General features: G+C 41.5%; 1 protein-coding gene across 3 annotated transcripts in view; it reads right to left on the bottom strand.

The window, feature by feature from the left end:
• Positions 1 to 13,940, bottom strand: part of LOC135522416 (type II inositol 1,4,5-trisphosphate 5-phosphatase-like) — a 31,963-nt gene that overhangs the window by 5,443 nt on the left and 12,580 nt on the right. For all 3 annotated transcript variants that reach the window (XM_064948642.1, XM_064948641.1, XM_064948643.1), the window contains 11 exons: positions 11,370 to 11,466; positions 10,580 to 10,774; positions 9,299 to 9,400; positions 8,526 to 8,640; positions 4,957 to 5,073; positions 4,013 to 4,200; positions 3,333 to 3,444; positions 2,829 to 2,938; positions 2,351 to 2,486; positions 1,788 to 1,898; positions 225 to 390 (listed from right to left, as the gene is read on the bottom strand). In XM_064948642.1, the coding sequence (XP_064804714.1) occupies positions 225 to 390; positions 1,788 to 1,898; positions 2,351 to 2,486; positions 2,829 to 2,938; positions 3,333 to 3,444; positions 4,013 to 4,200; positions 4,957 to 5,073; positions 8,526 to 8,640; positions 9,299 to 9,400; positions 10,580 to 10,774; positions 11,370 to 11,466 (1,449 nt within the window). The remainder of the gene's footprint in view (positions 1 to 224; positions 391 to 1,787; positions 1,899 to 2,350; positions 2,487 to 2,828; positions 2,939 to 3,332; positions 3,445 to 4,012; positions 4,201 to 4,956; positions 5,074 to 8,525; positions 8,641 to 9,298; positions 9,401 to 10,579; positions 10,775 to 11,369; positions 11,467 to 13,940) is intronic.

Genomic DNA, 13,940 nt, shown 5'->3' with positions numbered 1-13,940 from the left:
GGGGCTGTATATATCAGATGTTTTGGAGTAGGAGTGATAATGTAGGATCTGTTTTACATTTGAGATAACAATGAATTGGATTACATGGACAGGGGGGGGGGTACCAGATCCTAGATGAGCACTTCTGACATACCTCTGACATACTTGATACACACCTTCATATAAATGCTTACCTCAAGAAAACACAGGAGAAAGAATAGGGCCATAAGTCCTGCAATACTCACCCTGAGCGATGAAGCCCTTGGCCGGGTTGGCGGTGAGCCAGGGCTTGCAGTAGGTGCGCTCATCCAGCTTCTGGATGAACTCAAACTGGCACGGGACCTGCCCGTCGTTGTGGAGGGTCAGAGTCTCTGCCTGGTGCTGCATGAACTTCACATCTATGAAGTGGAACTGGGGAGGGAGAGTGATTTGGATTAGGTTACACGGGTAGGGAGTAGGGGTGTGAAAATCACAGCGTTGATTACAGAAATGATTACAGTTGATATGCAGCCATTGTCAATGGTAGGGGATGTCGGCTTCAATATCCTAAAAGGCATATCTAGAACCAGACTACAAGATGTCAGGTCGAAAAACCGCTACGGCCCTGATGGAGAAATTGCAAAATAATTGCTCTGCAAGTGCAAGCACAAAGTGCATGCTCTCAAACACCATACATGGCATTAACAACAGATTGTTGGACGTCTATGAACACACTGTCATACATCACTGCAACGAGCAGTGGGACATGATCTACGTACTGACAACATTATACTCGTCGCCAAACCCACTGGCTCCAGGTCACCTACAAGACCCTGCTCGGTAAAGTCCCCCCTTATCTCAGCTCGCTGGTCACCATAGCAGCACCCACCTGTAGCACGCGCTCCAGCATGTATATCTCTCGTCACCCCCCAAACCAATTCTTCCTTTGGCCGCCTCTCCTTCCAGTTCTCCGCTGCCAATGACTGGAACGAACTACAAAAATCTCTGAAACTGGAAACACTTGTCTCCCTCAATAGCTTTAAGCACCAGCTGTCAGAGCAGCTCACAGATTACTGCACATGTACATAGCCCATCTATAATTTAGCCCAAACAACTACCTCTTTCCCTACTGTATTTATTTTGCTCCTTTGCACCCCATTATTTCTCTCTCTACTTTGCACATTCTTCCACTACAAATCAACCATTCCAGTGTTTTACTTGCTATATTGTATTTACTTCGCCACCATGGCCTTTGTTTTTGCCTTTACCTCCTTTATCTCACCTCACATTGTATATAGACTTATTTTTCTACTGTATTATTGACTATGTTTGTTTTACTCCATGTGTAACTGTGTTGTTCTGTGTGTCGAACTGCTTTGCTTTATCTTGGCCAGGTCGCAATTGTAAATGAGAACTTCTTCTCAACTTGCCGACCTGGTTAAATAAAGCTGAAATATAGTTTTTTTTTTTTTAATGTAGGAATTCCAGGACTGCATTGACCCCTAGTGGTTATACACAGAACCACATCTGAATTGTGAAATCACGTCATTTGATTTTATTATTTTTTTACATTTAAAGCAAAAAAAAATTAAGTGCAGTTTAAATGTTAAGAAAAAAATGTAAAAATTGTACGTTGCACAGACGTTCTCCCTCAATTTTACTCCTGTTCGTAAAAAGAGCTCAATTGATAAGCGTCGTTCACAAGGTTCTGCTGCTGTCAATGTTCACTGATAATGTTGCATTGTGCATTATGAAAGACCAGAGAAATGTTAACATATTCTTCATCTACAACAATTAACAGTAGAATCACTTAACTCTTGACCACTCACCTCTCGCCTGGACAGCGTTACGGACGGAATGCACTCGTTCTCCATCTTGTCCAGCGAGCGCACAATTTCCTCAAATGTATTTTTGTAAGACTCTTCATTCACCAGCTTGATCTGAAGAAACAGCAGAGAAGGGAGGTTAAAACACAGATGAATAGGAGAAACAAGAGGCATATCATTATTTTAACATTGTAAAAAATGCCATGCAACAGAATATCTAGAATTAGAATCCAAATACTTGTCATGAATGGATAAATTAAATGCTCAAAAGCACAATTCTAAATATATGGCTCTGGTGGAAACTCAGACTGGTCACAAGGATAAAAAAACAAACAAATAAAATAAAAAAACACTTCCACTATGGAATTCCTATATTTGGTCAAGATGAAACTTTTCCCACCACTTTGCTTGCTCTGCCCCATAGTGTGACTAAGATTGTTCAGATGGGCCTTTTACAATCTTGGGTTATCTATAAGAATCTTTGGTTATGACTCCCCAGGCTAAACCAACCAAAATCTCATGGTCTCTAAGAGGTCAAAGGACAGATGGTGGAAACGAATTCTCACCCCCATCTCCAGCAGGGAGCTGACTGGCTTGTGGTCGCTGGTCTTCAGGTCCATGTGACTCTGGTAGTGCAGCTGCCGCACATTCTTGCCTCGCCACAGGATCCGATCACACCACGCCGGCACGCGACACTTTTCACTGAGGGCGTGAAACATGAAACTAAGACATTTCAGAGACAGATTCTACGCAATAAGATAAGAGTTTTGTAATACTTTATTCTGCAGCTATAATGCTTTAAAACATATTATAAGAATGTATGAGCCTTTGTAATGCATTATAAATCAGTCTTATGATATATTCTGTCTCGCTATGTATCAATATTCCAACTCAAAATGCAACAACCATAAGACATTATACATGTTCTTACGATGCATTATAAATGGTATTATAATGCAATATATCTGCAGGCCTTTAGTTAAGTGTTATTGTTTTCTCCTTTGCCTATATAGAAATACTAGACATTTAGAAAGGAGAAGTTACCTTGTGTCCCATTGGTCGGAGCCAGTGTCGTATTTGTAAGTGGGCAGGAAGCCGATTTCTCCCTCCACAAAGCCCACGAAAACAGCCTTCTCGTCGATCTGCCTCTTCAGCTTAGGACCACAGAGCCACAACAAGACATCGTGACAATTACCACACTCATCAGGATGTAATGTGACTGGCACTGAACAGAGATTAGCAGTCTTATTCATTAGGGAATACTGTAGCAAAATGTTTTGCAACGGAAAATTTGTGTTTCTGATTGGACAATTTCAGGTTGTCCCTCCCTGTTTCAGATTAGTTTTCTTCAGTTTGGAGCCTAATATATTTGACCCTGGGAACAATGTTGTGGAACTTTCAGATATTACATAGAAAAACCTGCATGTCTGACAGAGTAAGGAATCATGACATTTCTATCTGCAATGTTCTACAACATTTGCCAACTAAAACGTACCCTAGAAGTAGACATTTAAATGGCTTGAAGTTAAGCGGCTTGAGATTACGGACCTGGTCATAACTGTGCAGAGTTTCTAAATCCTTCTTGGCGATTAAGTCCTTCACATTGTCGACGTCAAGGTCACTTAGCCTGTAGTTGAGATCTCCCAGCCATAGGACCACACTGTAAGCAAGGAAAAGATGATGCATTGAGAATATGGAAAATCATAGAAATATAACTACTCTTCTATAATTCTATTTCAATACGGAAAACGGTGGCGGTGGCTTTGCATGTGGTTCTAGAACTCATCCCATTCTACAACTGCATCAAAACACCACATTCATTTCAAATGTTCACCTAAACCATTATAAAGTTATGTGAAATTGGCAAGATGCACTGGTCTTGTGATCAAAGGTTTACATAATACATTCGCTATTTTGTTTCCTTGAGAGAATGTCACCATGCCAGAATAAATACAAAGCATGGTGTTTCACCACAACTAACAAATCCAGAGTCCTGTTCATTAGGCACAAAATAACAAACAAAACAGACTGAAAAGGCAGGGATTATCTGGACTCGTCCAATAAGAAAACTCCTTTTTGTTTTCCTTTGCAAAATATTTTCAATGTGTGCCCTAATGAATACGACCCAAAACATATCCAATAAGAAACGCTCATTTAAATGTTTTGGCCCTAATGAACACAACCCTGAAAAGTGGAAATACTGCTTTGTCCTAAAGACTAGTTCATACTTGTGCTTCATGATGGTGAGTGGGACCAGCGCGGGGTCGTGCTGGCGGAAAAGCAGCCTACTGCAGATGTCCTTGTAGTCCTGGTTGCGCCTCTCGTACTCCTCGATGTGGGCGGCCAGGTGGGAGTTGACCACACAGATGTCAGAGTTGTGGAAGCGGAAGCGGATGGCCACAGCACCTTTGTTTCCCTGAGGTGAGAGGTTTGTAAAACATTTTATATTATGTGCCCTTATAGAACAAACCATTTCCCTGCTGCATCATGAAAAGTAGCACAATCAGTACGGTTTCAGAAAAAGCTTTGTTTATCTAGCAGTGGATACGATCACTTGCAACTTCAAATACAACTAGTGCAAGTTATTAACAAACACGGAATCAGATGGTTATTGTCAACAACATTGCAGATGTCAGAGGATTGGTTAGCTAGCAAGCCTGTGAGGCAAGGTAAAATATCACAAATAGACCTAGATAAAGGCAGAAGAATAATCAACCTGTTGAACATAGCTATAGCCATCAGTCTTGTGTGTTTTCACGGTCATCACTCACTCACTGTTAAGTTTGTCAAGGTCCCGACTTTAGCATTAGCTATCCTGCTACAGAGCTTGTTGGTACCGGGATGCGCTCGCGTCACCCGAACTTGACATGCTTGTATACAAAAAAAATAGCTCTATGAACAATAGGAAATCCAATGCGTTTTCTAAACATACCTGGGTTCCATGTCTGGTGTATTTGAGTGAGAAAAACTGGTTTTCTGAACCCTGGTAAAGAGCAGAGTTTGTAGGTAGAAGGGGTTGTAGTGCAATATAACTCCTTATCCAACTGTCAAATGGCAGCTCAATGAAACTAGTGGACGCCAGCCAACCACCTGCTCTAAACTGCTAAGCAATTGATTACAACCCGCTAAGTGGCCAAGGATATGTACTCCTACCATCCCTCTCGCCACCTACCATTCTACCCATGATGCCGGTGCCCACGGTCTCTGCCTCCATCTCAGAGATGTGCTTGACGTGCTCATTCCTCACGTAAAACAGCAGCATAATGCCCACCAGACGAACCCGTTTCACCTGTAGGGATACACAGGGGTCATGGGTCACAGACAGAACAAATACACTGATCAAGCATTTGCTATTAGCCTGATCCTGGATGTGTTTGTGCTGTTTACGAAACACCTAAGGTCGTTCAGGTAGTGTTAGCGGAAGGGGTAACCAAGAGGACCGCAGTGAAGTGGCATACAGGCCAATGCAATATTGTTCATGCCAATACTGCAGGAGCAAAAATGCTAAATTACTAACAGTCTGATTGTTCCACATTCAATCCTGTCAAGAATATAAACTGAAGTAGGATATAACCCAACATTACCATATTAATGTGAAACCAGCCATTTCACAGATTCTTGCCCTATGCCATGTCAATTACGAAGCGACCAAGTGTGCTAAATTCACACCAGTGACAAAGGACTGACAAATGACTTTCACCAGGTTAAAAAAACCACACTTTACAGTATAAAAGGGAAGCAAAGTCATTACAACATTGTACCACTTTGCTTTGGAAACATCTGTTGTACAGCGACACTCAATTGTACCAACTGTGACGACATGCATCCTTCCTTACTCACTGACATGCATGTGTTTGGATAAGTGAAAGGAATATTAGCACCCCACTTCTTTTACCAATCCAAACCTCTCATATCGGTGAATATTTGATTTTAAGGAAGGAGGATGTGTTTTTGGCATATTCAAACAGGGCCTTAGTTATAAAAAAGAAACATGTATGTAACCTTCCCCACAGTCACATTAGGGTGACTCCTATTTCTCCCCTTCTCTGCTGTCTATCACAGCCTCCTGGTTTCAGCCAATCAGTGTGGCCAAATGGGCAAAGCAAAGTGGTATGATGTTGTAATGACTTATTCAAAACTGTAATATATTATGCTTCACAGAGAAGTGGCTGATCGACGACACTATCAACATACAGCTGGCTGGTTATACGCTGCACCGGCAGGATAGAACAGCGGCGTCTGGTAAGACAAGGGGCGGCGGACTATGTATTTTTGTAAAAACAAGCTATTGTCTTGCCTGAGGTAGAGTATCTCATGATAAACTGTAGACCACACTACCTACCTAGAGTGTTTTCATCTGTTTTTCGTAGTTGTTTACATACCACCACAGTCAGAGGCTGGCACTAAGACAGCATTGAATAAGCTGTATTCCACCATAAGCAAGAAAACGCTCACCCAAAAGTGGTGCTCCTAGTAGCCGGGGACTTAAATGCAGGGAAACTTAAATCCGTTTTACCAAATTTCAACCAGCACGTTAAATGTGCAACCAGAAAATAAGAAAAAAAACAACAACTCTGGACTATCTTTACTCCACACAGAGATGCATACAAAGTAGGAGGTCGACCGATTATGATTTTTCAAAGCCGATACCAATTATTGGAGCACCAAAAAAAGCCGATACTGATTAATCAGCTAATTTATTTATTTATATTTGTAATAATGACAATTACAACAATACTGAATGAAAACGTACATTTTAACTTAATATAGTACATCTATTTAGTCTCAAATAAATAATGAAACACATTCAATTTTGTTTAAATAATGCAAAAACACAGTGTTGGAGAAGAAAGTAAAAGTGCAATATGTGCCATGTAAAAAAGCTAACGTTTAAGTTCCTTGCTCAGAACATGAAAACATATGAAAGCTGGTGGTTCAATATTCCCAGTTAATAAGTTTTTGGTTGAAGTAAATATAGGAATTATGACGCGCCGACTACATCTCTCTATACCATTTGTATTTCATATACCTTTGACTATTGGATGTTCTTATAGGCACTTTAGGATTGCCAGCCTAATCTTGGGAGTTGATAGGCTTGAAGCCATAAACAGCGCTGTGCCTCAAGCATTGCTAAGAGCTGCTGGCATACACAGTAAAGCTCTGTTTGAATGAATGCATACAAGCCTGCTGCTGCCTACCACCGCTCAGTCAGCCTCAAATCGTAGACTTAATTATAATAAAAACATAAATACGAGCTTTCGCTCATTAATATGGTCAAATCCGGAAACTATCATTTCGAAAACAAAATGTTTATTCTTTCAGTGAAATATGGAACTGCCCCATATTTTATCGAACGGATGGCAACCCTAAGTCTGAAGGTTGTCCAATGTAACAGCAATATTTAATGTCAAGTCATAATTAGATAAAGTTCTGGCAAATTAGTTAAGTTCGCAACGAGCCAGGCGGCCAAAACTGAACGCAAGAGAAGTGACAATTTCCCTAGTTAATATTGCCTGCTAACATAAATTTATTTTAACTAAATATGCAGGTTTAAAAATATATACTTCTTTGTATTGATTTTAAGAAAGGCATTGATGTTTATGGTTAGGTACATTTGTGAAATGATTGTGCTTTTTTTCCACAAATGCGTTTTTGTTAAATCATCACCCGTTTGGCGAAGTTGAAGTAGGCTGGGATTCGATGATAAATTAACAGGCATTAACATTGATTATATGCAACACAGGACAAGCTAGTTAACCTAGTAATATCATCAGCCATGTGTAGTTAACTAGTGATTATGTGAAGATGTGACTATTCAAATTTGATATTTGGACTCTGGCCCCTCCCACTCTAGCTCAGAGTGGTTATCATCTTCAGCCGATGAGGACACCAAGTTTGGCTGGGGAACAAGTTTACAGTGTGTTTTCTAGAAGTGTTTGTGCATGCATCAACAATGAAAGTTGGGGCCTTAAATTGTTGGGGATGTTTAATGCATGCTACTGAAACCTTGCTAGTGTTGGTTATCTTGTAATACATGTACATTTGTTCTGTCGCCAGCTGGTAGCATTGTTACCTCCTGCATGTTGTCGATTTACAGAACTGCCAGCCACTGTAACTATTGCATGTTAGTAGCTATTAAGTATTAAGTGCATGTTTCAACTACTGCGAGAGAGTATGTTATATTCAAACTAAAGTTGTGGAAGAGTCTAGAAAGCCTGGTGCACTCAAGCATGTTCACTTGATTTACAGCCTTGGCCTAGTAATTAAGCAAAGGTGCCCCTTAAAAATCAGAGAAGATCTCTAAGCTGGTTGGAGAGACATGGCCATAAATCCTGACTGTCAGCTAGCCTCATCAGTGATTAGCTCCTCTCTCCACTGATATGTATCCTGTAGTAGGTCTACTGTATTAGCATGCCTAATGTGTGTGTAATGCTACGCTATGTACAGACCTGACAACATTACCCGTTGTTCATTTCCTTTCTTTCACAGAACCACAAGATCGTTTGTGTGTGGTAGTGAACTAAAGAATACAACTCTGAATATGGCCACATCTGCCTGGTTCTTGCTGGACCGCCTGTAGTGGGTCAGAGTAAAGTAGAGTCCGCATTAAGCCACTTGCAGATGAGGGCATCTACAGCAAGATGTTTTTACATTACTATTAGGACACACAACCTTGCGGCAGTAGCAAGACTGGGCATGACAAGTGGCCAGTGGTTAACTGAATGAGAGGGAGGTTCTTACTAAGGTGTACTTGGCGTCTGGATGCAGCCCCTCAGACACAGCCTTCATCCACTCGGTCTCCTTGGGCGTGTCGTTGAAGAAGAAGGCCTCCTTGCTCAGGTCCAGCTCCTGGAACCTGCAACACAGGGTCATGTTCAGTAGGCACGGAACGGAAGAAAAAAAACAGGGAGGTACTATCCAAAGGTAACCAATTGATAATCATTTTGGTTTTCCGTTGCTAAACGTTTTGCGACAGTGTGCCCTGATTAACATGATCAAGGGGAGCATAAGTCCTCTCTTCTCAACTGACTCTTTATTTCCTTTTTTATTTAACCAGAAAAAGCCCATTGAGACCCAGAGTCTCTATTTCAAGGAAGACCTGGCCAAGAAGTCAGCAACAATCAATACATTACGGAATTAAAACATACAACAACATAATCCAGCCTAAAAAAAAAGAGAAGCATTTACACTCCTCTGTAACAGTCTCCCATCAATATTCTTCTACAATTGAAAACCTTGTGTTCAAGATCCTAATTCGCAGATTAGATAAATGTTATTTCATCTGAAACACCACAAGACTAGTCGTGCACAATGGAAAGGAGACACGATTCATAGAGGTTTGGCTGAATTGGCTTAGTTGCTGCTGTAGCAACTACGACAGTCTGCCCACTCAACACAATCTATGACTTAATTCATCCTCTTGTTGTGGGGTCTCAGACACTGACTGTACCATCTATGTGGGCTATGGATTTAGAGGGGAATTGATTTGTAAGGCCTGGGTGGATGGGACTTACCCCACGCAGTACATGTCAGGGGGAGTGGATGTGGAGCCCAGCCAGGGACGGAGGCTTTCTTTGGGGGTTTGGCCGTTCACATTGTATGTGCCTATGAAGAAACTGAGAGAGAGAGCGAGAGAAGTGGTAAGTACAAAGTCATAGAGTGGGAGCAAAGCCTAACACTGCCTAATATAGGCGTAACTGGTGAACTGTGCGGGTGTATGGCAGACATGATCTTAGCAAGCCCCTTCAGCAAGAATCTAAACACTTCACATAGCTGTGTGTGTGTCCACCACCAGAGGGCATTGCAGTATAAATCACTTGTCGTCATGACACTGTCCATGTTCTATACAAACCTGCGTCCTAATAATACTACCTCCTGAAATGTGTACTTTTTCACTACCATAAACCAATCATTTACTTTCAAGTTCATGAAGGGAATTGTACAAGTGGGTGGAGAGATTGGGACATAACCAAAGCTTGTTATCACCAAGACATTTGTAAAAACCCTTTTGCTTAAAACCTGCATTAGAAATGAATTACTATGAGTTTAGATAGTAGTAATTCAAAAGCAACAATTTCCTTCAACATTACATGGAAATGGACAATTTGTCAGTTATAGCTATGACATGCTTTTTCTCAACTCAACACTGACATCCTGTTTAATGCTAAATGTGTCAACCCTGTAGCTTGCGGTACTGACTGTTGTTCCTGATATTTGTGATGAGTCATCGATGTTAGTTTGCATAATACAAGTTGGATAGCTCCAAATACAAAACCTGGGTGGTTTGAGCCCTGAATGCTGATTGGCAGACAGTCTTGATATCAGACCGTATACCACAGGTATGACAAAAAATATATACATTTACTGCTCTAATTACATTGGAAATCAGTTTTTAATAGCAATAAGCTACCTCAGGGGTTTGTGATATATGGCCAATATACCACAGCATTGTGTAGTGACTAAGAACAGCCATTAGCCGTGGTAAATTGGACATATACCACAGCTCCTCTGGCCTCATTGCTGAAATATACCCTTTTCACATTATTGTGCCAACCCGGACCAAATTGTGGTAGCTGGGATATTTATTTTAACATTGTCCTTTCCAGATGTGTAACCAGAAAAGCGCAGTACAAGTCAGCTTGGCTTGTTAATCAAGCAATATAGTAGCGGGCTTGTCACTGGTCCAGCAGTGGTGGATGCCTAACCAGCCCAGCACAGTATAGCTCAGCAACATGAAAATGATATAAGAACACATGTTCAGTGACGTTGATAGGGACAGAGGCAGGGCGGGTTACCTGAAATTCTCCAGGTAGGTGTAGATGTCCTCGTTCTTGAGCAGCTCACAGCGGATGAGGTTGTCGCGCAGGCCAAACTGCGGCATGGCTAGCATTGTGGCTTTGTTGGACGCTGTGTGGCTGGACTGGCGTACCAGGTCATGCCTGCCCTCGCGCTTCAGCTCATCCCAGCCCTCACGCTTCACTTTCCCTTGGCTGCAGGGCCCATAAGATGGACGTTTTTAGTTGCAATAATTGTGCTAGGTGGAGGTTTCAGCTACCTTAGTTGAATGCACTGACGGTAGGTCGCTCTAGATAAGAACGTCTTCTAAATGACCAAATGTGTGTATGTGAGGGGACAGGAGTGTCAGAAACGTAGTTACACCCCTTTACTACTGTATAACATCTCCCACTACAGATCTCGTTTCAGACTAAACCAACTAAAGGTATCACAAGAGTGTGTTTGCACTTGGCACCAAGTTCTTTCTTGTGTAGAGCTACAGTTAGGCTATCATTATTTAATGTCCAGGATGGTGTGTGTTTTGGCTGTTTTATTTTTCTTAAGTCATGATGTTCATTAACCTGGCTGGAAGCTAATGTTGTGAGAGACATTATATAGTGATTTTGTAATAGGGTCAAGGGCCTAATGTACCCACAACACAAACATTTCAATGTCGTCATCAATACAGGACAGGGGTTAAAGGGCGAGATGAGAAATCCAATATGGCACACTGGTCCTTTTATCCTTCTTCAAGCACCAAGCCATTTGCATACCACTGTCAGAGAGAGGAGAGTGGTGTTTAGTGCTTACCTCTCTGGGCCGGACTCCACTCTGGGACGCTCCACTCCACTGTTCACCCTCTTGTTCCCTTCTACTGGGGATCTGCTTACTGCGTTCAATGAGTTCCCTGTTGAGTGAGTGAGTCATAAATCAAGAAAGAGAGAGCGGGAGGGTGTTGAAAGAAAGAAAGACAACAAGAGAGAGAAAGAGCGAGCCAAAAGGAGTTGTAAACCAAGTCATTCTAATCAGGTAAAAACATTGCCATATGCCAACACTAATCATATAAGGCCCCTGGAGCTAGCAATGCAAATGCTTCACCTGTGAAGAATCAATCAGCTCATGCCTGAAATAGACCCCACACAAGTCAAAAGTGAAGACGATTTGGTCCTTGCCTACTCGTAAGTACGGAAAATGGACTAAGGCTGTTTTCAAAAGCATTGCATTAGATATAGCATTTTATTATATAGTGAACATAAATAAACATGTTAAGTGTTTGTCCCATATTTCATGAGCTGAAATAAAAGATCCCTGAAATTTTCCAAATGCACGAAAAGCTTATTTTATCGCAAATGTGTACAAACCTGTTTACATTCCTGTTAGTGAGGACTTCTTCTTTGCCAGGATAATCCAACCACCTGACAGTTTGACACATCAAGGAGCTGATTAAACAGCATGATCATTACACAGGTGCACCTCATGCTGGGGACAATAAGGCCATTAAAATGTGCAGGTGTCACAACACCATGCCACAGATGTCTCAATATGAGGGAACGTGCAAAAGGCATGCTGACTGCAGGAAATGTCCACCAGAGCATTGAATATTAATTTCTCTACCATAAGCCACCTCCAAACATTGTTTTAGAGAATTTGGCAGTACGTTCAACGTGTAACCACGCCAGCCCAGGATCTCCACATCTGGCTTCTTCGCCTGTGGGATCTTCTGAGACCAGCTACCCGGACAGATGAGGAAACTTTAGGTTTGCACAACCAAAGAATTTCTGCACAGACTGTCAGAAACTGTCTCAGGGAAGCTCATCTCCGTGCTCGTCATCCTCACCAGGGTCTTGACCGGACTACAGTTCGGCGTCGTAACCAACTTCAGTGGGCGAATGCTCACCTTTGATGGCCATTGGTACACTGAAGATGTGTGCGCTTTACGGACAAATGGTGATTTCAATTGTACCAGATGGATGGCAGACAGTGTGTATGGTGTTGTGTGGGCAAACGGTTTGCTGAAGTCAACGTTGTGAACAGAGTGCCCCATGGTGGCAGTGGGGTTATGGTATGCGCAGGCATAAGCTACGGAAAACAAACTGCATTTTGTCAATGGCAATTTAAAAGCACAGAGCTACCACGAGGCTCTGAGGCCCATTGTCGAGCCATTAATCCGCCGCCATCACCTCATGTTTCAGCACGATAATGTATGGCCCCATGTCGCAAGGATCTGTACACAATTCCTGGAAGTTGAAAATGTCCCAGTTCTTCCATGGCCTGCATACTTAGACATGTCACCCATTGAGCATGTGGAACACGCTGTATGACAGTTTGTTCCAGTTCCTGCCAATATCCACCAACTTCACACAGCCATTCAAGAGGAGTGGGACAACATTCTACAGGCCACAATCAACAGCCTGATCAACTCTATGCGAAAGAGATGTAGTGCTGCATGAGGGAAATGGTTGTCACGCCAGATACCAACTTTTTTTTTAAGGCATGTGGTTAACAGATGCATATCTGAATTACTATTCATGTGAAATCCATAGACTAGGGCATTATGAATTTATTTCAATTGACTGATTTCCTTATATGAACTGTAACACAGTAAAATCTTTGAAATTGTTGCATGTATATTGTTGTCCAGACATAACCTTTATTTATCCAGGTTAAGCTCAAATGACATCAACTCTCTATTGCAAGATAAAATGCAATGTATTGTCTAGGGTAAGTTGTTCAAATCAATGGAAGAGTCAAAGCCTGAGTCTAAGACAATATGGCCAATGTCTCCTACGGTTTGGCAGAACAAACTAAGAACATGGCAAGTGTAATAGAGGAAATTGCTTTAGAGGGTGTATCATTTTGTTTTTGTTTAACCACCATATACTGTAGCAGTATCTGATTGCGAGTTCATCGTTTATTGCATTCTGTTTAAGAAAATCAACTCAATACAAGCAGCTGTGCAAGAAATTAGCCAACAAGTTTTCATGCAATAGGCCTAGGCCTACAAGCGTTTGAGATTTGTTGTCCAGTATGAGGACAAGACAGCAAAAACTGATCTGGGACCAGGGGTGTATTCACTAGGAACGAAACTAAAGCAAACAGAATGAAAAAACGGGGAGACATACCTGAATGTATCCAATAGAAACTCGTTTGTTGATAAATGTTTTCCATTTGCAATTGTTTGCTACGGTTTGGACTAGAAGTCGGCCGATTATGATTTTTCAACGCCGATACCGATTATTGGAGGACAAAAAAAGCTGATGTTTCTTTTGCAATAATGTCAATTACAACAATACTGAATGAACACTTATTTTAACTTAATATAATACATCAATAAAAATCCATTTAGACTCAAATAAATAATGAAACGTTCAATTTGGTTGT

This window comes from Oncorhynchus masou, chromosome 30 (assembly GCF_036934945.1).
Source record: "Oncorhynchus masou masou isolate Uvic2021 chromosome 30, UVic_Omas_1.1, whole genome shotgun sequence".
NCBI lineage: Eukaryota > Metazoa > Chordata > Actinopteri > Salmoniformes > Salmonidae > Oncorhynchus > Oncorhynchus masou.
This window is presented reverse-complemented; position numbering and strand designations above follow the sequence as displayed.